This window comes from Podarcis vaucheri, assembly GCF_965113315.1.
Source record: "Podarcis vaucheri genome assembly, chromosome: 4".
NCBI classification, from domain to species: Eukaryota; Metazoa; Chordata; class Lepidosauria; order Squamata; family Lacertidae; genus Podarcis; species Podarcis vaucheri.
Window position 1 is genome coordinate 15,594,579 of NC_138762.1, and position 23,875 is coordinate 15,618,453.

General features: G+C 44.3%; 1 protein-coding gene across 1 annotated transcript in view; it reads left to right on the forward strand.

Moving 5' to 3' along the window:
- The first annotated feature begins 3,168 nt into the window (after window positions 1-3,168).
- TMEM135 (transmembrane protein 135) overlaps window positions 3,169-23,875 on the forward strand; it is a 169,280-nt gene continuing 148,573 nt past the window's right edge. Inside the window, exons 1-3 of the mRNA XM_082219420.1 lie at window positions 3,169-3,474; window positions 9,280-9,407; window positions 12,501-12,593. Coding sequence (XP_082075546.1) covers window positions 3,334-3,474; window positions 9,280-9,407; window positions 12,501-12,593 — 362 coding nt within the window. The 5' untranslated portion in view covers window positions 3,169-3,333. The remainder of the gene's footprint in view (window positions 3,475-9,279; window positions 9,408-12,500; window positions 12,594-23,875) is intronic.

Genomic DNA, 23,875 nt, shown 5'->3' on the forward strand with positions numbered 1-23,875 from the left:
TGTGAGTAAATGGTTTCTACCTGGCAACCACACCCTGTGCCAATCAAATTCCCATTTGCTGGAAATTGCCGGTGCGCAGAGTGTTGTTGCGCTCATGTGCTGCTAGCAGCCTTTCTCAACCTGTGGATCCCCAGATGTTGTTGAACTGCAACTCCCATCACCCCTAGCTAGCAAGGCCAGAGCTCCGGGATGATGGGAGTTGTAGTCCAACAACATCTGGGGACCCACAGGTTGAGAATGGCTGGCCGTTTTGAGAACAGCATGATGAACCAAATGGGACTTTGACCTGGTTCAGCAGGCCTCTCGTATTTTCTTAAATTAGGTATCTGCATTTCTCAAGGACTTCCCAAACGCTCTCCTTTTCAGCGAAGGACAAAACACCTTGCAACCAACCAACCAACCAAACAGACCACATGCTGTATTAACTCCTACACTTTCTGCATTGGATTCCCCTCTAACCCTTTTAACAATTCCCTCACCCCACCCAAACCATATGTATACACATTCCTGCAAACTCAGGATTGCACTTCATGCAGCTGATGAAGTGAACGGCAAGATTATGCCAAAATCAATTTGTTATTTAAGGGGCCACAAGACTCTTACTTATTTATATTTGCAACCTGCTCTTCATTAAGAACAATCCCGGAGGGAGGATTATTGCAATGGTTGGTTTTGCAAGGCATTGTGCTCTTCCCACTGCTAGTGTCAACACGTTCGGAGTATAATGTTTATGGGATGGCGGCTTACAAATAAATCTGATGAGGGTTTGTTGGCAGGTGGTAGTGTGAGTGCCACATATCTTGGTGGTGTTTTTGTGTTGGGCGTGCAGCTAACAGGGAAAGGGACTGGCTGAAATGACGGACAGAATCCGAGACCAGGGGAAAGAGGCGGCAGAAGAAGATTGGAAGAAATTTAAAATTTATCTTAAGAAATATTGCAAAATTAATGATTGCTAAAATGTTGTGGTTATATAAAGTAAGGGATTACAGCTGTTAAAGATTAAGTAAAAGTAAAGAAAAGGGAAAAATCGGATAAAATCAAGGGGAAGGATTTGCTGAAATAATTTTGGGAATTGGAATGCAGAAAGGGGAGGTATGGGGAAGTCGATGAAGTAAGTTTAAGGAAAAAAAAGGAGTGGAAATTATACGTGTTTGTTTGTTATTGTATGTATATTTTTGTATTGTGTGTATTGTATGTCTTTTTAAAATTTGTGAAAACTTAATAAATATTTATAATTAAAAAAAGGGAAAGGGGCTTTAGACTTGTTGCTCTTGCACTGGGGAACCCTGTTCCACTGATAATGAGAGATCCAGCCTTTCTGTGTTGTAGATATTTATTGAGGACACCCAGAAAATATGTGTGGATCTGCATCTACAAGCCGAGAATATGTCTTGAATGGAGGGAAATGATGTCCACATCCTCTCCCAAATCTCAGACACAACAGAGGATGATTATGAATAGTCTGGTGTGATGTACTCTGCACATGGGCAGAAACTGTTACTTCCCATTTTCAAGATTGTCCATGCATTGCAAATATGTTCTGTTGTGCTCTGTGTGTTGGTCCCAGTGAAAAAAATCATTTTTTTTGTCTATTGGTCCAAATACTTTGTTCCTTTACTTTAGAGAAGTGATAATGAGTTTTTAAATTGATTTTTTGGGAAGGAAAACCACATGCAAGTTTCCCCCACATTTTAAAAGTTTTTTTTAGTGTGCTTATTTTATTGGCAACAGATGTGCAGGTGTCAACAATACATGAATTCAAAAACTTATGTCATGTGGTATGGCTTAATTTCTAGATAAGAGGTCAGTTTTGCCTGAAAATCATACTTGTGCTGTCTTACAGGGAAACTCTTTCCCTCTCCATAGATAAGCAGAGAATAATTGATTTCTTGTAGAAAGGAGACAGTGGTACTCTGCACATGCCTAATAGCACACTTTCCTAACTAACTGCTGTTGCGATGAGAACAGCAAGGTTAAAAAATGCACCCCGTCCCAAGTCAAAATGTTGCCAGCTACAACTGGCGCGTGCGCGCACACGCATACGGATAAGAGCGTGGGAAGGGAGAGGTTAACAAGCGATGAAATCCAAGCAGCATTTCAGTGCAATGCTCCAGGGCACAAACCTACGAATGGACCAATGGCCTGAAGTTCAAGACAGGCACAAATCGGCCAAGCAGCGGTGTACCTGCCATCCAGGGGAGGCGTACGCCGTTCCTGTACTTCCTTTAAGGGAGAAAGGTTAAGCGCAGTGGATGACTATTTAACTCTCCTACCCAAAGCGGGGGCGAAGGACACAGACATCGCGTTCAAGCCGAAGGGGAGCTGCAGCCAAGCGCTTGCTTATGCAATCCGCAAGCAGATTTCCTCAAAGCTTCCTTCCAGAACAGCTTTGCTTGCCTGTTTCCACCAATGCAAGCCTCAAGGCACGTTTCTTGCCTCTTTGCATGGGCTTGCATTAAGTACAGTGGTACCTCGGGTTAAGAACTTAATTCGTTCTGGAGGTCCGTTCTTAACCTGAAACTGTTCTTAACCTGAAGCACCACTTTAGCTAATGAGGCCTCCCGCTGCAGCCGCACCGCCGAAGCACGATTTCTGTTCTTATCCTGAATTTCTGTTCTCATCCTGATTTTTGTTCTCATCCTGAAGCAAAGTTCTTAACCAGAGGTACTATTTTTGGGTTAGCGGAGTCTGTAACCTGAAGCGTCTGTAACCCAAGGTACCACTGTACTGCAAGGTAAAGGTAAACTAAAGGGTCCCTGGACGGTTAAGTCCAGTCCAAGACGCCATATATTTCTTTATTTTGTGCACGGGTTTGCATTAAGTACTAGGCATATATACCCACATGCTCCTTGTTTTTTAATCATTTCCCTGAGCCTGCATTTAAAGACACACAGACCACCTTTGCTCCTTCCTCGGCTGCTCCCCTTTGCAAAAACACCATCGTGCATCATCGCAGCCCTTGAGTGACAGCCCGCGTGGCCCAAATGAGAGAGAAGCTGAGAGGGGGGGGGGGTAACAAAAAAACAAAAAAAAGGAGCGAGAGCGAGAAGGAGCTCGTGCCTCTCCAGCTCGCGCCAACTCCGCCCAATCCGCAGCCCCGGCGGCGAGAAGCCGCCTCCGGATTGGCTGCCGCGGCTCACGCGAGCCGAGCCGGCAAACCGCCCCTCGGCCCGGCCGTATACACAGAGGCGGTTGACCGCGAGTAACCTCGGCGGTTTGGGCCGCCCCGCGCGACCTTTCTCCTGCATTGGCCGTGACGCGCTCGGGGCCTCCCCCTCCCCCCCGAGCCCCCCCCTCCCCCGCCAGAGAGAGCGAGAGCGGCTGCGGGCCAAGATGGCGGCGCTGAGCAAGTCCATCCCTCACAGCTGCTACGAGATCGGGCACACCTGGCACCCCCGCTGCGGACGGGCCTTCGCGGACATCACCCAGGGGGCGCTGCTCGAATCCCTCCGCATCTACGGGACCCTCTACCTGGTGAGGAAGGGCCCACCCCCCTCTTCTCCTGCCACCCCCGGGGTGGGGAAATGAAGGGAGCCAAATAAAATATTTGAGGCTCCCCCCAAGTGGATGGGCATTGCCATTCGAATGGTGTATGTGTCTGCCCCCCCACGCCTTGGCATCGATTATGTGGGGCAGGGCTTGCTTGTTCCTCTCTCTCCCCACCCCCCAAATATTGTATTCAATTTGGCACCCCCGGTATGGTATGGAGGTGGGATGGTGCCCTTTGGGGGTGTGGGAGGCATTAGAGTGGCTTCCTGAAGAGGAGTGGGGTATGGCAGGCTGGTGGCAATGGTGGTGGGGTGGTGAAGGGGCAAATGATAGGTATAGGTATATAGGGAGGGGGTGTTCAAATGGCCCCTTGGAGAGGAATGGGGATGGAGGACAGGTAGGAGGCAATGGTGGGAAGGGGGAAGAAGAAGCAGGAAGGATTTGTAGGTATGTATAGAACTGCCAACCTAGCAGTTCGAAAGCATGAAGTGCAAGTAGATAAACAGGTACCACTCCGGCAGGAAGGTAAACGGTGTTTCTGTGCGCTGCTCTGGTTCGCCAGAAGCGGCTTAGTCATGCTGGCCACATGACCCAGAAGCTGTACGCCGGCTCCCTCGGCCAATAAAGCGAGATGAGCGCCGCAACCCCAGAGTCGGCCACGACTGGACCTAATGGTCAGGGGTCCCTTTACCTTTCTAGATCTCTAGGGAGGGTATTCAAAAGGTCCCTTGGAGAGGGATGGAGATGAAAGACTAGTGGCGATGTTGGGGTGAGAAGCAGGAAAGATATACTTTATATGTATATATAGATCTATATGGAGGGTGGGACGCGGGTGGCGCTGTGGGTTAAACCACTGAGTCTCTTGGGCTTGACGATCAGAAGGTTGGTGTTTTGAATCCCCGTGACGGGGTGAGCTCCCGTTGCTTGGTCCCTGCTCCTGCCAACCTAGCAGTTTGAAAGCATGAAGTACAAGTAGATAAATAGGTACCGCTCCAGTGGGAAGGTAAACGGCGTTTCCGTGCGCTGTTCTGGTTCGCCAGAAGCGGTTTAGTCATGCTGGCCACATGACTTGGAAGCTGTATGCTGGCTCCCTCAGCCAATAAAGCGAGATGAGCGCCACAACCCCAAAGTTGTCCATGATTGGACCTAACCCTTTACCTTTACCTATAATGAGGGTATTAAAATTGTCCCTTGCCATACTGGTGGCGATTGGGGGGGGGGGGAGAAGAAGGAAGGAGGATAGGTAAGTGGCATTTGGGGTGGGAAGGTATAAAAATGGTTTATTGAAGAGGGATGTGTGGCAATTGCTGGGTAGGGTGTCATTTGAAGGCCGGAAAGGGGCAAAGGGGGAGGAAAAAAGGATACCACTGGGAGTCAAACATTTGATTAATCAGACCACTCCATCCAGCTTTCTGACTGTAAGAGCTGTTTGACAGTGGGATGGACCACAGGTGATGGATGCTCCTTTTTGGGAGGTTTCTAAGCAGAGGTTGGATGGCCACCTGCCATGTATGCTTTAGTTGAGATTCCTGCATTGCAGGTTGTTGGGCTAGATGACCCTCAAGATTCTTTCTAACTCTACAGTTCTGGTGGAGGGACCTTCCCAGGTCTACATGGAAATGCTGGGGATTGAACCTGGGATCTTCTGCACACAGTACAGTTGTTTGGCTACTGAGCTGTGGCCCAAATGTGCTGGAAGCTGACCCACATCAAGTCAGACCATTGGTCCATCTAGTTTAGTATTGTCCATGCTGACTGGCTGCTGCTGGCCAGGGGTTCAGATGGGGGGAGCTTGTCATTACTGCTAGAGTTGATGTGTGAGCCTGGTTAAGATTTTGAGTTTAGGAAGTTGGGGAATGCAGAAGGATGCTTTCAGATCAAACTTATCATCCCAGCCCAATATTTAGTCCAAGTGGTTCTCCAAGATGTCAGGCAGAGTTCTTCCCCAACCTGCTACCTAATCTTTTTAACTGAAGGTGCAAGGGACTGCATCTTGGATATTTTTCATGCAAAACATATGCTCTACCACTGAGCTGTGGCCCCAGTGCATTTGCTCATACAAGCAGAGTTTGGTTCTAACAAATTTTTCGGCAGGTCAAATAGTGGTAGGCATACATGAAGGTTGAAAGATGAAGGGGGAAAGGATCTGGCTTTGCAGACAGAGGATCTAAAGTTCAGTCCTTGACATCTTTGGGTAAAAGGATGTAAGGTGTCAGGGCTGGGAAAGACTTCTGTTGAGGATTGAGCCACTGCTGGTCAGTACTAGATGAAATTGGCCATTAGATTAGATTGTGTTGTTTTTGCTTTTGAAGGATAATAGTTAATTCATTTCCGAATGTATTTGGCTGTTGTAATTAGACCATTTTTAGATTTCTGTATCTACAAGCTGGATTTGCTATCACTTGTGGTGTCTTGCAAACATTTAATTAGTTTGCGAAAGGCTGTTCGTTATGAAATAGCAAAGAGTTTGGTGCAGTTAGCAGTTAATCCCTTTGAACTTAGTGGGTTTTACTTCTGAGTAAACATGCATTGAATTGTGTCAATAAACACATTTAACTGTTGGATTGTGATGTGTAATCTGAAGAAAAGCAGCATGTCTCAAAAGTGTTCTTAGTTGTGTTTTTTTAAAGACTATTACAGTATGAGCTAGAGCAAGCCAATTCAACACCGGGCCCACAAACTGATTCCTTTGCCTGACTTCTTCTGGAGGAGTTCACAATACCTATTGTTTCTGTTCCTTTTCTACTTTTTGTGGGAACTTCGAAGCCTGACAGGTACAAGTGAGAATGGGAGTATTATCCCTTATCTCCCTAGAGTTGGAGGCACATGATCTTTCTGCTGAATCCAGCTACATTGGGAATCTTACTGTGTCTCTGACACTTTTTCACTCTATGAATTACTGGGGCAGGGCAGGGGTGGGGAGAAGGGGTAGCATGGAGTGGAGAGATCTGTGGGTGTGAAAAGAGAGGTTGAGTAGTGGAGATGGGGGTGGAGAGAGAGAAAATGTATGGGATTTAGAGAAAAAGAATTAATTGAGAAATAGTAAATAGAAATAGGGACCTGTGGATCAAACAGAAGAGGTTTGTCATGGGAGAAGGAGAAAGACAGAGCAATGTGGGGTGAGATTGCTTGTGAGTTTCTCTCAGCTCTTAGGCAGGAGGGAAGATGCCAGTTGGGTGAAAGAGACAAGTACTGTATTGCTTCACTGTTAAGGAAGTGCTGTACACTATTTAGGATCACACCACAAAGGAGTGTCTCTTCTGTGGCTATGCATGTAGGTGGCGTCTTTCATGAAAGAACCAAGATGTTTTCTTGAAAGCAAGATGCATTAAGAAGAATTAATATTGTATATTAATAGGTTGAAGCTAGGTTTCTTTGATAAAACTGGGGTTTCTTCCCAAGTGCTGCTGTCCCCCCCCATCATTTGATAAACATATGGTAATTTCAGATATCACTGAAGAATACATGGGTGAGAAGATGGAGATTTTTTGTTTGTTTGTAACAATAGTTTTTAAAGAGAGATTTTTGTGTGTGCATGCTAAAATGGATATCATTATAAGGAGAGAGTTATCCTGCGTCTTGATATTCAGATTGAAGGTGGTCTCCATCTTCCATGGATCACAGAAGCTGATTCTACTTCCTTTCACCCCCAGCCTTCCCATTCTTTCAAGAACACCCAGACTCAGTGTGTGGAGACTGTGCTGTAAGAGCTCTGTCAGACATGTTTCCTCTCTGTGTTCTTTCACCCTAGATCTCTAGGTTACAGAGTCCTTTTGCACCACCGCTTTCTGACTCAGACTATGCATCCATCAAGCCTATAACATACACTATCTCTCTAAGCCTCCCCACATCACAGCATACCCCATTAGATCTTCAGTTGTGTGTGCAGCATTCTCCATTAACTCCCCACCTGCTGAGATCTGAAGGGCATCTACATGGAAGTCTGTCTCCTTTCACTAGATGCTACAAACTGGGATTATTTGCTTCTGTAGAGGCGACCTTCAGTAGGAGAGCATTCCAGCAAATGCTCGCCTCTCTTAGATTTCATCGCTGACAGTATATTCCTGCTCTATAGGAACTAAGCTAAGGTACATCCCATTAGTGGCTGAATGTCAAAGACAATTTGGGTGAAAGTGCATTCTTTCTGGGATAGAGTGAATGAGGCATCCAGAGCTCCCAGTGTTATACTTTCATATGTATACTCATGAGAAGTATACTCGCTGCACTGTTGAATCTAAGCTCGTTTGGGACCTTTTTTGAGTTATGTATGTGTGATTCTGGCGGGCTCTGAATTGCTGGCTTTTTGTTGAAGTCTCACCTTGATATCTGTCTATTAGTGGCTTGGCTGTGGATGAAAACTGGGAAGGGGCCAGCAGGACTGGGATAGTCATTAAAAACTGGAGGGAGGGATTAACCCATTAGTGGATAGATACCTCCTTTATCCCACTAGTGAAAGTACTTTCAAAGTAAATACCCACGCTTGCTTTCTCAGAAGTAAGTCCTATTCACATAGTTAAGGATTGCTTCCAAGTAAGTGTGCATAGGATTACAATATCGAAAGACTGAAAAGTTTGTGCCCTTTAATTCAACTCTATAATTCTATGATTCTAGGACTCTAACCCATTATATTGTAAGTGCCTTGCAAAGGCAGTTGAAACTAGTATAAACTTGCCTGTGGGAATTTAAAGATGATTCTTCAAACTGGAGCACAAAGTACTTTGTCCAGTAATTAATTAATATGTTCTATGCAGTAGCTGCAAACTGGATTTTGAAGGGCCAGAGGAACTAGAGACCAAATTGCAAACATGCGCTGAATTATGGAGAAAGCTAGAGAGTTCCAGAAAGACATCTACTTCTGCTTCATTGACTATGCAAAAGCATTTGACTGTGTTGACCACAACTAACTATGGCAATTTCTTAAGGAAATGGGAGTGCCTTATCACCTCATCTGTCTCCTGAGAAATCTCTATGTGGGACAAGAAGCAACAGTCAGAACTGGATATGGAATAACTGATTGGTTTGACAATGGGAAAGGAGTACGACAAGGCTATATATTGTCTCCTCCTTATTTAACTTAAATGCAGAATTCATCATGTGAAAGGCTGGACTGGATGAATCCCAAGTTCTAAGAATTGATGCCTTTGAATTATGGTGCTGGAGGAGACTCTTGAGAGTCCCAGGGACTGCAAAAAGATCAAACCTATCCATTCTGTAGGAAATCAGCCTTCAGTGCTCACTGGAAGGACAGATCCTGAAGCTGAGGCTCCAATACTTTGGCCACCTAATGAGAAGAGAAGACTCCTGGAAAGGACCCTGATGTTGGGAAAGATTGAGGGCACAAGGAGAAGGGGATGACAGAGGGTGAGATGGTTGGACAGTGTTCTTGAGGCTATCAACATGAGTTTGACCAAACTGCAGGAGGCAGTGGGAGACAGGAGTGCCTGGTGTGCTCTGGTCCATGGGGTCATGAAGAGTCGGACACAACTAAATGACTAAACAACAATGCAGTAGCTAAACTTGTAAACTTGTGTCTGGCTAAATTGTTCCCCGTATGATCACAGTTTTGGAATGCCTGATACATTCTGGTCTGGAAGAAGTAGTTTAACAGCTGCAAGAAGTTCTATAAAAATACTCATTTTGTTAGCCAAAGTTCATGAATTGGTTAGGGGTTTAATTCAAATCTCATTCTTAGAGTATGATTTCCATGTATGCCAATGTGAGCTCGTTGGCAGAACAGTGAAATAAAAAATGTAATACATAAATAAACTTGAATTGGCTTATCTCTTTCAGATTGCTGCAATTCTCCGGAAACGAAAACTAGATTATTATTTGCACAAACTGCTCCCTGAGATCCTACAATCAACATCCTTTCTGACAGCAAATGGAAGTTTGTATATTGCATTTTTCTGCATTTTAAGGTTGGTTTAACTTCATTTTACATCTTTGCCAAACTTTGCGGATGGTAAAATAGCATTTTCTGTAATTAATGTTGACTTGTGGAATGAATTTATTTATTTGAAAAATTCTTACCTTATTCTTCAACTGCAAAAAAGATTCGCAGATTGGCATACACAAGCCAATAATAAGACTGTCCCTGCCTTTAGGCTTATAATCTAATGCACATAACACAAAAGAAAAAGTGATTAGGAGGGAGGAGGAAAAGAGCATGCTGATAGTGGTTAGAAAATTCTTGTGTTTTCTCTAAAAAGGAAGCAAAATCCTTGCAAACTGCTCCTACTGTGGCTGATGGATAGGACTAGATTGGTCACCCCTTTAGGTGCAGCATCCCAGTGGTCTTTAGACCCCTGGCTGACATGTTCTGTCCTAATTCTCTATGTGTTTTTTTTTAAAGAGACTACAGCTATTTTGGGAACAAGATTAATGTATCTGCTAAAATGTAACCCTCCCATCATTATTTATTATTATGTTTAGATTGCTATCCCACCCCATCCCTAGGGCTTATTTGCTGAGCTTACATTCACATATTTTCGCTATTCTGGAGATGGCAGACAAGTGCTGTTTCCTTTTTGCTAGCTAAAAAGTGCTTACTTGCCATCAGGGGTCATCCTGTGGGATTATGAAAACAAGCCCGTTTTTCTGTTCAGGAAATGTCTCTTAACTCTTTCATTTGCACAGATCAGCAGCTTACAATGAAATATTTACCAAGTACACAGTCTTGTTTTGTTCTCTAGGGCATAGTGAGCTTGAGAAGTTTTTTGTTGTGTTATTTCTTCCTTTCCACGCAAACATATTTGCCACTTCAACTGTTAACATTTTGGAACAAAGTGTGGTCATTTGAGGGAAGGAGCAAAGGACAATAATTGGTGCAAGGTACAGCAATCATGCTTCTTTCCTCTTTCTGACATCATCTAACTGCCCAACAACAAAGACACCCCAGATTCTTTAATATGTTGTGAGAGAGCTGCTAATGTGCTGTAAGAATAAAATAAAGAAATGTAAGCCCAAAGAACTTTCATTCCAACCATAGTGGTGGACCATAGGTTGGTAATTCTGATGTGTATCTGTCTTGGTTGCATTTGGGCCACTTAATTGACCACAGTGCAAACATGGATGAGAACAGCATGCCTCCAGAGAAGGCTGCCTGCTCCATCTTGGCGTGAGTCACTGTTCTAGATTTGCCTCTTTCCAGTCAGGGGGGCAGTTCCACGTGAAAGATGGAGAATGGGCTGCCAGTCCTTACACATCAACCGGGAAAGGGTTAGTTTTAGAGAGTTAGACAGGGAAAAGGTTTTCCTCTGATATCCGCAGTTGTGTTTCCCAAGCCGTGCAAATTTATCTTTGTTTCTTGGAGTGACAGCTGCCACTTCTATAGTTCAAGGTGTGAAACTCATCTTTGGGTTCTTCCTAAGAACATCATGATAGTTGCATTGCCCAGAGAAACTTTGTTAAGAAGTTCAGAATAATTCCCCAGCCCACAAATGTTTTTATTAGATTTCTTGCTTGCATGTGCCTATGCTTGTCATTTATGATCTAAAGGTGGGGGAAAACAACTTTTGTGATGTTTCCCAGCTTGGTTGGTTGTCTGGTTGACATTCCTTCCTTGGAGGTTTTTAAGCAGATGTTGGATGGCCTTCTGCCATACAGTGGTACCTCTGGTTAAGTACTTAATTCATTCTGGAGGTCCGTATTTAACCTGAAACTGTTCTTAACCTGAAGCACCACTTTAGCTAATGGGGCCTCCTGCTGCTGCCGCACCGCTGGAGCACAATTTCTGTTCTCATCCTGAAGCAAAGTTCTTAACCTGAAGCACTATTTCTGGGTTAGCGGAGTCTGTAACCTGAAGCATATGCAACCTGAGGTACCACTGTATATGATTTAGTTGACGTTCCTGTATTGGAGGGGTTAGACTACATGACTCTCAGGGTTCCTTCCACAACTCTACAATTCTATGATTCTAACTCTATCTTGTCCCAGGCAGTCACTCCCACTCTAAAAAATGAAAATAAGTGCATGCCAAGTCAGTGGTATAAAATTCCATGAGTGCATTGGAAATGTAATTTACCTATTGATTTGAGCTTGAAACCAACTCTGTTCCAAGGACCCAAAACAGTTGCAGTATAAAATGTGCACAAACAAAATATCTAAATAGAAAACAGACCACAAAAAACATATGTTAAAATCTTAACCCTTATCACCAGAAGCCTGACCAAATTGACATGCTTTGCACTCTAGAGGAGGGGAAAGACCTAGGTATAGGGAAGTCAGCTAAAGTGCCTCTTTTTGTGCTGTGGTTCCTGCTGTTTACACAGAATACCCAGAAGGTAGTATTGATGCTTCTGGGAAATTACAACGAAGGAGTTTCAAAGAAATACAGGACTCTAGGCATTTCAGTCTTTTAATGTTTAAACAAGCATCTTTTAAGTATGTCCTTTTTATTGGGCACTAGTAAACATTTTCGGCATAGGCTGGCCAGCCAACAGCTTGTCCTGTGATAACAAATATATTTTGTCACTGGGAAAATAGATGTAGTGCCTTGTAACAAAGTAATCCTTTGAAATATAGTGGATGTAAAATTGATGATCTTCCTTGGGTGTTACAAGAATGAAATTTTATGAGGTTCTTTGATGTTCTTGTTAAGAAGAAACATGAGATGGCAATGGGCTGCTTTTTGCCTGATGCAGCCTTTGTGTCTGTCATACTGGGCTGGATCCAGAGTTTTTGTTTTGCAAACAGCTCCTGTTGTAAGGAGGAAGGAAGAAGCAATTTTTGCTGGTTCTCCATTAAATCACCTGTGCCCCCTTCCACACTCTCCCGGAGAGTACCCCAACACTGTGGAGCACACTTCTGGGAGGTACAGAGGGCTGAAGGAAGAGGAATTGGTGAAAATTACCTCCCCCTGTGGGGGTTTCCTATGAATGGAATTACTCTGGATCTAAGCCACTGTATATGAACAGATGCACTCTCTTACTAGATGCTGTGTATTAACCCAAGAATATTTCTTTATGCTTTAGCATGCAGAATAACAAATATTGCACATTTTATTTCCTCAGGAGGATACTTGGAAAATTTTATTTTTGGACTCCTGGTTTTGGCGCTGCTTTACCAGCTTCTTACGTGGCTATTCTTATTGAAAGGAAGAGCAGGTATGTATTCATATATCCTTTACTTGCTTCCACACTTTAACAGAAGGCGGGAGCCAATTGCATGGAGCCAAGTTGAGAATATATTGTGTCGTATGCAGCTGTCAGATGGGCAGGGTGCAAATAATAAAATTAATATTATTGAGAGTTTGCGGTGTGGGTAGGTAGTATACTCGAAAAAATGCATGGTGGTTTTGTTTAGGGTTTGCTGGTTTATACATACATGAGTGAAAATGAGAAGCTAGTTGCTGTTAAGATTCTGTTGTTTTCAGGAAGTTTTTCTAGAGGATGAGAATTCTGTGTTGTATAGGTATTCCCCATTACTCCTAGTCCTCATCCCTCTGCTTTTAATGTATCCTTAGCAATAACTGTAAACGTAATGGTTGCCTACCCTCTGCTGTGTTTATACTATTGCTCCTCCCAGCGCTTGAAGCTGTCACCACTTAATCTCTCCATGCCTGTCTTTCTCAGGTTTGTGACCCTGCTTCATACAAATAGAAGGGACAGATGCCTAGTGCCACTCATTATTAGTCTTTCCTGGCATCCTTGCTTTCTGACCTCCTTGCCAAATAGCCACAACTTCATAAGACTGCCAGGAATTCCCACTGGAATAAATTAGTGCTTTTGTGTTCTGCTTGTTCTTGTGCAGAATCTGTAGGGAGTTGTGTGACTTCTTCACACAACACATGGGTAAATGATGAATTCTGCTATCTCATGATGTGATGGTTACTGACTTAATGGTTGTTGTTTTTTTAATTTTTAAAAAGGAGTTTATCCATGGCTACTTATCACGATAGCTATATGCAACCTTCAGGACTAGAGGCAGCATGTCTTTGGATTGCGGTCGCTGGGGAAACAGCTGCCTGAGAGGGGTCTTGGCCTCATCTCCTGGTTGTGGGCTTCCCTTCTGGGAAACAGGATGTGGGGCTAGTTAGACCTTTGGTGTAATCATTTAGGTTCTTACATGTATGTGTTAACCTACTCTCTAATTTAACTTCATCACTTTTTTAAGAAAAGATGTTTGTATAATGGCCGAATCAAAAAATTCTGGGGGGAATTGTAACTCTGTGAGGAGCAAACTGCAGTGCCCAGGATTCGTAGAGGGAGGGGGTTGTGCTTTGAATGAGCAGCCTTACTCTTTATAGTGGTGCCACGGGTTACGAACTTAATTCGTTCCAGAGGTCCATTCTTAACCCGAAACTGTTCTTAACCTGAAGCACGCTTTTGCTAATGGGGCCTCCCACTGCCGCCACCGCACGATTTCCGTTCTCATCCTGGGGCAAAGTTCTCAACCCAAGATACTACTTCCGGGTTAGCGGAGTTTGTAACCTGAAGCGTTTGTAACCCGAGGGACCACTGTACTGTACTTCTCTGAAGTGGCGGGTTTCACAGAGGACCTTCTTCAAGAACCCTGGCTTTGCAAAAATCCTCAGAACATATGATCTGACTTTCTTGCTCCATGATTTGACACATCCTGCAGCTTTCCCATACATTTCACTGGTCCAGATATCATGAAAGTACTCTTCATATTACTCCATTTGACCTCTACACATATCTGAGATGCCCGCCTGCCCTTCTCCAGTCTCCTGCTTCTCCTGCGACTCCTAAAGATGTCCTTAGGAATGAAGTCCTCCTTTTCCCCTCCTGCTGTGCTCATGTTGTTCTCATCCATAGCTGCTCTTTACAACTGAAGGAGTCACTAGAGAGGGCGAAAGGGATTAGTGGGAACAGGTGCAGTATTCATGAACTGCCGCTAAGGTCCTTGAAAGGAAATAGGCCTGGCAAGAAGCTGGCATAAAGAGATTGCCAAGAACTGGAGAAGGAAAATGGGCAGACTGTCTACTCTCCCCCTCCCCACACAGTTTGTTTTCGCTCTGTTGGTCTGTACCATTTATCTCTTAAAATATGAGCATGCAAGTATGGGAACCCTGCAAAATTTGCAGGGAGAGTTCACTGCGGGAAACCAGCCCCCTCTCTCCCCATGTGGTCCTCTCTGTGTAAAGGGAATCAGAGTCCTCCCTTCTCCTTCAAAGCAACTGCAGAGAGCAACGTCTGTGTCCAGTTTCCCCTCTCTCTTCACCCAGACCATTTTGGAGGAGAACACAAGGTCAGATTCTGCCCCAAAGTGACCGTTACAGGGGTCGGTGAGATGACACTTGCAGCTCCTTGTGTTGGCTTGGGGAAATGAGCTGTGCTTTCTTCCTTCATTCAGCACGGTTAAGCCCTTGTCGCTGCTCAGACCTAGTGCCTGCTTACTGCCCTCTTTGGCTGATAACATTTCTGCAAGGGTAGGGGTGTGTTTGGTCTCCTTCTCTGCCCTGACCTCTGCATTAGAACTCCCAGTTTGTTGTTATTTTGGAATATGCTATCTTGAGTTCCATGGAAGAAAAATGGGGGGGTCAGTGAAATAAATAGCCCCGGGAGCTCATCGGCCCCTCACTGCCCTCTTCAGCACGTGCAGAAACAGCCTTCTCTGGATCTCGTCTGCTCCATCTGCTGGAGCATGTCTTCTGACACAGGGGAAAGTTCCTCACTCACCGAGGGTTTGAGACCCATTGGCTACCCTCCCCTGGTTACCCGGCCTCTTCTCCCTCTGACTGCTCATCCTTGTCCCCCCTTCCACTTCCTGGGCTCTGAGACATCTTCCCTTCTTGGTTCCCTGGCTGCTTCCTCGCACCATTCCTCTGTGCCCAACCAGTCCACGACATTGCTCCATCCCTCAGTCTCTGTCCCCACAAGCTGCTTCCTCCTACCTGATCTGGTTTCACAGCTGCTGCTTCCTTTCTGTCCCCATGAAAAGGTGGATCAGGAAGTCTTGCCGGGAAAACCTTTAAATATTCATATAAAAGCAATCCAACATCGGATTGACACCGTTCCAATGCTGTTTTGCTCAGAAGGAAGGTAAGTTATACCAGAGGAGGCACTTGGGATATGGCATGGGGCAGCCATCATCCCTAAAGCATGAGACCCCATACACAGCAACCCTTCTGCCTGGGTGGTAATCACTGCCCTCCTGGTCTCTGAGTGCCAGACAGGTCGTCATCTCATGGACAAGAGTGGATCCAACCTACATGGTTTGAGGACTTGGCCAGGACAATAGGGGGTACTCAACTTGGTTAAGAAACAGGAACATGTATATCTTTTCCTTTGTTTTACTTAATGGGTGTAAGGTCAAGGGAGGGACAGGGGCAAACCTGATACTCAGGTTTCCGCCAGAAAAACCCTCCCAGTTTGTGACACAGATGTGATGTATGTATGACGTTTTATTAAAATACGTTGTGGGTATTCCATGTGGTAGTTGGAAGTCCTGTTGCAACAGTTCATTGAATAAAGACCAAGTCTCTCCAGAGAGCCAAGGCTGTGCAGGAGACCCCAGGACTCACCCCCCCCCCACCAGGAGACGAAGAGAAAGGGAAGGAATGCTACTTACAGCCTGCCCATTTCGTCCAGGAAAAGATCCCACCCTCTTCTCTAAAGTAGCTAACTATCTAAAATGCCCACCCAAGCTTAACTCTGACCCCACCCCACCCCAACCCCTGCCCTAAGCATACACCTAACCTCCACCCTAAGCCTACAGAACCCTACTGCTCTATGTACAAAATAAAAATACATAAAATATATACAAAATATGCATAGATGTGCACAAAAAATATAAAATAAAAAACAAAGAACAAAAATATTAAAATAAAGAACAATCAAATAAGTGTTAAAATAAAAAAATAAAAGAATAAAAGAAAATCAAAATAAATAAAAAGTAATACATGAAATAAAAATCAAAATAAGAAAATGAAAAAATAACAATTCACTAATCCTCCGCGTAATCTCCACCGACTGCCACTAACTCCTCATTCCTCCACTCGCCTCACTACTAATGCCTCCTCCAAGTCTATGGCTTTTAAAGGAGAAGCAAGAGATGTCACAAAGGAGGGTGGGTCCTTGTCACCGTGGCAACCCCCCCACCTGGACCTGGGCCCGCCTGGCTCCTCCTGAGAGGTGATGCTCCTCTATCAGAACTCAGGCACCTGCTGTTCTGCCTGCAGCTGGATTCATGGATGTATTTCTCCAAACTCCTCCTCCTAGAATCTTTGGAAGGTGACTACCCATTCCTACTGGTCAATGTTCCTGAAGGGAAAATGAGACAGACTGCTAAGGCCAATTTTTGAACAGAATACTCCTGCTTGCTCCTGTTTCTAATGGTTGAAACCAATTAAACTTTCCTTTTTTCATTAACCGCTTTTCAGATGGTGGGCTTGATAGGGTTCCTGAAAGTTAACTTCTTTGACGCTATCACTCCAATTGGCCTTACTGTTTCATTCCTCAAGGAAAGTCAGGACAGCTTTCTGCATCTCTGCCAAGGACAATTTGAACTTCTTTTTATTGCACGTCTAAAACTAAGGAAAAAGAAATGTTGCTTGGAAAAATACACACATTGTTAAGAATAAGCCAGAGCTTGGCAGTAGATTTTCACGCTGCCTCCCAAGAAGCATTAAAAGAACTGCACCCGTTAACACCCGTTCCCCACCCCTCCAAATGATCCGTCCTTAAGGTGGCTTAATGTAACATGATCACCACTTGGGAGACTGCAAGAAATTTCTTCCAGGGTGGCAACTCTGTAACCCATTTTGTCTCTTATTAGCTATTATGGGGTAACCCCCCTGTTTTGTTTGCCCTGGCACCCTTGTGTTTAGGTCAGTGTTTGTTGCTTGTGAAGATACGGAGTATTTTCCCCACTGCGAACTGTGGTCAGGGTAATATGGAAATAGTGGATAATTTCTGGGCAAGCAACTTGTGGATTTTGATGCAAATGTTCACTTTACTGCTCCTTTTGTGTGCTGTTGAGTAACAGTAATATTAAACTCTGAAAAATACCTTAACTCCAGGGCACTGGTCTCGGTTTAACCATGATTTTGGGGCACTGAAACAAGATTTTTGTCACTTTTGCTTGCAAGGAAATAAGGTGTTTATTAATGAATCCAGAATTGTCCATTTCCAGACATCTGGTTCAGAATCAGATTAGGTTCAGGGTGGTTAGCTAAGCTTGTAATTTCCATCACTCCTGTAGCATAGAATCCTCACACTTTTGGTCTTCTTTAACCAAGTTTGTGGGTTTTCTTTTCTTTTCTAAAAAACACAATGAAGCTCCCATCCTTACAGCTTTTCAGTATGGAGTTTTGAGCTCTTGTGCATTCCAAGTTCTTATCTCATCTGCTCAGGCGCAGAAGTCTGGTTGTTTAGCAGGGAAACATTCAGGCTTATACTTGGGTGAGCTAACTTGTTGTTATTCATTAATAGCACAGACCTTTACACCTGTCAACTGGTCAGAGTAGGGGCTGCTATTAGAAAAAAACCTGATCAGAATGAGTGAAGAAGTGAGGGTGGATAGAGGAGGGGAAGGCAAGGTGATGCTGAAGTTGATTGCTAGTTCCCGGTTAGTTATTTGCTGAAATTTGAAATGTTGAAAAAAGAACTGGAATGTATATGTCCTTGAACCCAGAAGCAAACTTTGGAATATCCTGTCATATATCTCCATGACTGTGGGATAGTTGCTTTCTAATTACACAATACTTTTCCTCCAGTGTGTTTAGAGGCCTGTATAAATTACACAGCTTTATTTGGCAAATAAATGGCTATGCACAATAAGGGAGGAGCAAGGAATTATGCAGAGCACTGAATATTTTTGCCGCCCCCCCACCCATTGTACATTTTATACAACCACCCTTCTGGCTACTGAGATTATTGCCTGTGTTGGCCAGATGCTTGCAAACCTACTTTTAAAAGGGCTTAATAAAACAAACAATCTCCATCCCCCACCAATTTTGTTAGGAGGGGGAATTCTCTGCCCATTTCAAATTTGGTGCAATTTCTGTACTTTTGAGAAATGGTGGCTTTCCAGAAGCTATAGGTTGTATCCAGCTAAATTAAAGCAGATCCACTGGAATGAATGGATTTGTGTTAGTAACCCATTTCAGTGGGTCAAATTTGTGCAGGTCTGAATTGGATCCAGTCCTATGTGAAATCACCAAACATCTTCATATTCTTTTAAATGGTCCTTTCTCTCTCATCATGCCAAATAGGTTGAAAGAGGGGGAAATAAGCAAACAGTAATTGTTTTACTTTAAAATTCTTAAATATGTTTCTGGCCTTTTAAACGTATCTAGCAGCTGGTAACAAATAATCCTTAATCTCTTCCCAGTGGGCACTCTATTTTAAGTTCCCTGTAGGCATTTGCTTACAGAGCATCCATATCAGACTGAGTTCAGGAATGAAATGCTTGTAAATTAGACCTCCATTGTAAGTGTTGATGTGTTTAGGTTCTGGGCCAGAGTACTGTATACAATATTCAATTGTACCTTTAGGAAAATGTAAAGAATATGAAGGCAAGGTAGCGAATGGCTAAAAGCCTTCTGTTTTTCCTTCAGTTAGTTGACACTGAAATTGCCATGATTGTCAACATAATCAAAGCTGTTCATAAACCACAGTAATCTGGCAGTGGGTTTGTGCTATCAAATTGATTATCCTGAAATCAGCCAAAATGTTTTATTCTCTTTTCTGTTAAGAAAAAAAAAAGCTGTTGCCTGTCTCTTCATATGCAACCTGCCGTGTAATCCTAAGCATGTTTGCTCCGATGCAAGTTTCATGGTTTCATGTTGTTCAGTAAGACTGTAATAGGACCCTTCTGCTGGGTCAGACCACTCATTCTCTGAGCCGTGGCCCTTTGCGCTTACTCAAACTTACGTTTATATCATTTACCGCATTTTTTGCACCATAACACTCACTTTTTTCCTCCTAGAAAAAGTAAGGGGAAATGTCTGTGTGTGTTATGGAGGGAATGCCTACGGGTGGCGGGGGGGATCTGCTGCAGTCGTGAGCAGAGGATCCATGGTTCCCCTTCCTTCCCTCCTCCGTGGCTCGCTTTGAAACAGCAAAGCGGGAGAAGAGCCGCTGAGTGGGGAGGAGAGAGGGACAGAGAGCCTGCTTCTTTAAAGGAGCAAAGCGGGAGAGGAGAGGAGTTGCTTACATGAGTGTAAGCGGCTCCTGTCTGGTTGGTTCCTTTAAAGCAAGCAGGCTCTCTGGCCCTCTCTCCTCCCCACTCAGCTCACTACATAGCAGCAAAGTTTTTCAGCTCGCTAAGCCAGGGATGAGCGGGGAGGAGGGAGAAAAGCAGAACCTGCTTGCTTTAAAGGAGCAAAGCGGGAGAGGAGAGGAGCCTTCTCCCCTTATACCCCTCTTCTTCATTATTAGCAGTATCCTTCTCCACCCACCCCATGCATGCTCCTTGACCCTTGAGTGCTTTTCCTTCCCTCCCCACTTAAAACGTGGTTACAAAGCACTGATCCACATGGATCCTCAGGATTTTTGCACTGGGTCACCCCAAATTCACCATCAGATCACATAGCATGTCCTGTTAGTTTCAGCTCTCTTCACTGTGCAGCGAAGTGCTTGTCACGAGACAATGTTTACATTCCTCAGTCAGAGTACTGTTGGGTTTTCACACGGGAATGGGAAGCTGGATGTGACGTACACTGGTTTCCTGTTTTTCACTTTTTCTCTCGGTGTTCGTTATTCCGAGGAGGAGTACGGTTGCTTCTCTGCTCCAGCAGAGGCAAGATGCATGTTTGTAATTTCTCAACTTTGAACTGAAAATAAAGCAACTTTAAGCATGTGGCACGTACTGTTCGTCATTCCGTTGTGCAAAGGACTCTGCAATATCAACATTTTGGTTATCGGGCCCAGAAAGACGTAAATCAAGCTGAGTCGGAATGCCGGCAGAGGTACAGAGGAACGGATCGCGTTATCTGCTCTGCGCGTCAAGTTTGATTGATGAAGGTATGTGCTCATGCTGCCCGGAGCAGCCTGGCAGCCTGCCAGTTTCTAGTTTATGGTTTTATGGCTGGACTTTGAACTTTTAAAGCCGTTTTGCCGCGATAAAGGCTATGAGACACAAGCTCACAGGCTTGGATGGCTGGGGAAAGCGAAAGTACTTTTTAAAAGTGCTTTTGGAAGAAGCTGCAGTACTGTGACGCAGATTGTTTAAAGCAGCAATGATGGCTGAAGCAAAGCTGGCTGATGCTTTTGGGATTCCTAAGCTCAATAAGAAAAATTACACGGAGTGGGTGCAGTATGCAGAGGCAATTCTGCGGAAAGAAGGTCTGTTTAATGTTATTACAGACAACCCCCCAGCTCCAATTACAGCTGAATGGACAGCTAAGGATTCCAAAGCAAGGGGAACACTTACATTGATAGTATCCCCAGAAGAGCTCTGTCTGTTGCGTGGAAAGACCACAGCCAGAGAAATTTGGGACTCTTTAAGAGAAGCTCACTTGAGGACAGAAGCTGGTTCCTCAATGTATTATTATGCCAAGCTGCATGGTATGGCTCTTGCTGAAGGTGGAGATGTGCGTACACACCTGATGGAGATGCAGAATCTGAGACATGAGTTGCAACAGAGAGGACTCAACTTTCCAGAGGCTGTGTATTCCTTCATGATACTACATTCTTTGGGTCCAAGTTGGGAGTCCGTTGCCACTGAGATTGCTGTTCAACCAACTGCTCAACTCACAGTAGCCTATGTTACTGCCGTGATCCAGAATGAAGCAGATCGCCGGGGTGCTAGCTGCATGGGTAAGGGGGAGTCTTCACAGACGTCATCCCAGAGTGCAGTGGAACCACCAGAGGGCGCCAAAGCTTTGAAGGCAGTGAAATGCTACTCGTGTGGACGTCTAGGCCATATGAAGAGGGAATGCAAATATCCCAGGGCCAAGACAGAGCAGCGCAGCGGAAGCTCATCGCGTGGAAAAGGCCAAGGCAAAGGTCCGGTCTCCAGGACAACGCAGCACAAGGCAATGGTCTCACGCTTCACTCCAAAGGTTGCAAAGGTCCAGAAGACGTCTAGATCTTTCTTCGTTGTTGATTCAGCAGCTACCCACCACATGTGCAACGATAAGAGACTGTTCGTGTCTTTTACACCGCAGGAAGGTGCGATTCACCAGGCGGATGACCACACGATCCCCAGTCAAGGCTACGGAACTGTCGTTCTTCACAGTTTGGACTTATCGATACAGGATGTACTTTACGTTCCGGATGCCACACACAATCTTCTAAGTGTGATGCAGCTGAATGAACGGAACATTGACGTTTCCTTCAAGAACAAGAAATGCACCATCACAAAGAAAGACGATTATGTTTTGCATGCTGAATGTGTTGATCGTTTGTTTGTTTTGTATTATGATGATGTTGTGCAGAATGATACTTGTTGCATTGCAGGTTCTAACAAAAGTTTGCATGCAGGATGTATTCATGATTTTCACAGGAAATTTGGTCATTTGCATTTTGAGGCAGTATCTAAGATGCCTACCTTGGTTGAAGGTATGACTATTAAACCCTGCAGGTACCACATGAAGTGCAAAGCATGCGCAGCAAACAAGGTGAAAATGGCTGCAAAAGGTAAGGTGTCTAGTAGGCAAGCTACAGAACCATACCAGATTGTTCATGCTGATTTAGTTGGTCCACTATCGCCCTCTTTGGGTAGCAATAGGTTCTTCATGGTTCTCATTGATGCATTTCCCAGGTATATTTACGTGTACAATCTCAAGCAGAAATCAGAGGTTTTTCCAAGGTTCAAGGAATTCTGTGCTTGGTTGGAAAATGTGCATGGTAAGAAGATAAAAATTCTTTTCACAGATCGCGGGGGAGAATTCACTTCTCAGCAGTTTGAAGCTTTTCTGACTGAGAAAGGAATTCAACACGATTTGTCCAGTCCTCGCTCGCCATGGCAGAATGGGCTTTGCGAAAGGGCAAATCAAACATTGCTTCAAGGGTTAAAAACCTTGCTGCATGATGCCAATCTTCCAGAGAGTTATTGGGCTGAAGCTCTCTCGTGTTTTATTTACGGTTACAATCGTAGGTTATCTTCAGCGATTGGTTGTACCCCGTATGAGAAGATGTTTGGTAAGAAACCGTACATCAAACACATGAAAATATTTGGTTCTGATATGTGGATTCATTCACCACAAAGCTCCAAGTTAGGCAAACGTGGATTGCATGGTATCTTTCTAGGTTATCAGAAAGGTTCTTACAGAATAATGATGACTGACTCTAAGACAATTAGGCTCACAAGAAGTGTTGAGTACAATGCCAAGTGGGGGGAGAACGTGGGAATTTTCCAATGTTATCCTGATGACAGTGATGAGACTGAGGATAAGCAACAACAACCCACACCCACTGATGAAGGTTCTGATTCTGAGTCTGAAACTGAATCGGGTGATTCAGAGGATTTCAAGAGTGCGAAAGCCTCTATGCGACCCTCTGAAAGCTCTGATCAGGAATTGGAAGAACCATTGTTCACAATAGGTCACTTTTCTCCTAAGAAGGAAGAGGAGAGTGTTGAAGACCAAAGGCTAATTCGTAGGTCACAAAGAGCCACAAAAGGCAGACCTCCAAAGAGATTTGCTGATGAATTTGCTAAGACAGCAGTAGCAGCTGTTAAAAGCTCCAAGAAGGTATTTGAACCTTCAAGTTTCCAAGAAATCCAGGATTTGGATTCTAAGGAAGCTGAGCCATGGTTAAATGCTATGAAGGCTGAGCTTGATTCCTTAGAAAGGAACAAAACTTGGGAACTAGTTCCAGTAGTTCCAGGAATGAAACTGCTTGGAAGCAAATGGGTCTTCAAAGCGAAGACTGATCAAAATGGCAAGATAGTCAGACACAAAGCCAGATTGGTAGCCAGAGGTTTTGCACAGGTACCAGGTGAAGACTATCACGAGACCTACTCACCCACAGTGAGGTATGAGAGCATTAGGCTTATGCTTAAGCTAGCTGCAGAGGAGAATCTTCACATTAGTCACCACGATGTGAATACAGCGTTTTTGTACGGATCTCTAGGTGAATCACTTTATATGCTTCCACCTGATGGCGTACAGGTAAAACAGGGATTTGTTTGTGCTCTGAAGAAGTCCATTTATGGTCTCAAACAAAGTGCACGGTGTTGGCACACAAAACTCACTGAAGCATTGTTTTCTCTAGGTTTTCAACAAGGGAAAGCTGATCCATGTGTGTTTGTCAAAGAGGAAGGACAAAAGAAGCTGTACTGTTTGTTTTATGTTGATGATATTTTATTCTTTTGGAAAGATGTCACAATGTACAATAACGCCCTAGCTCAACTAAAAGAGCACTTTGACATGAAAGATCTTGGTGAGGTAAACAACTACCTATCTCTGGAAATAGAGAAAGATCAAAGTGGTAACATTCTAGTACACCAGTCACGGAAAATTGCTGATGTGTTAAAC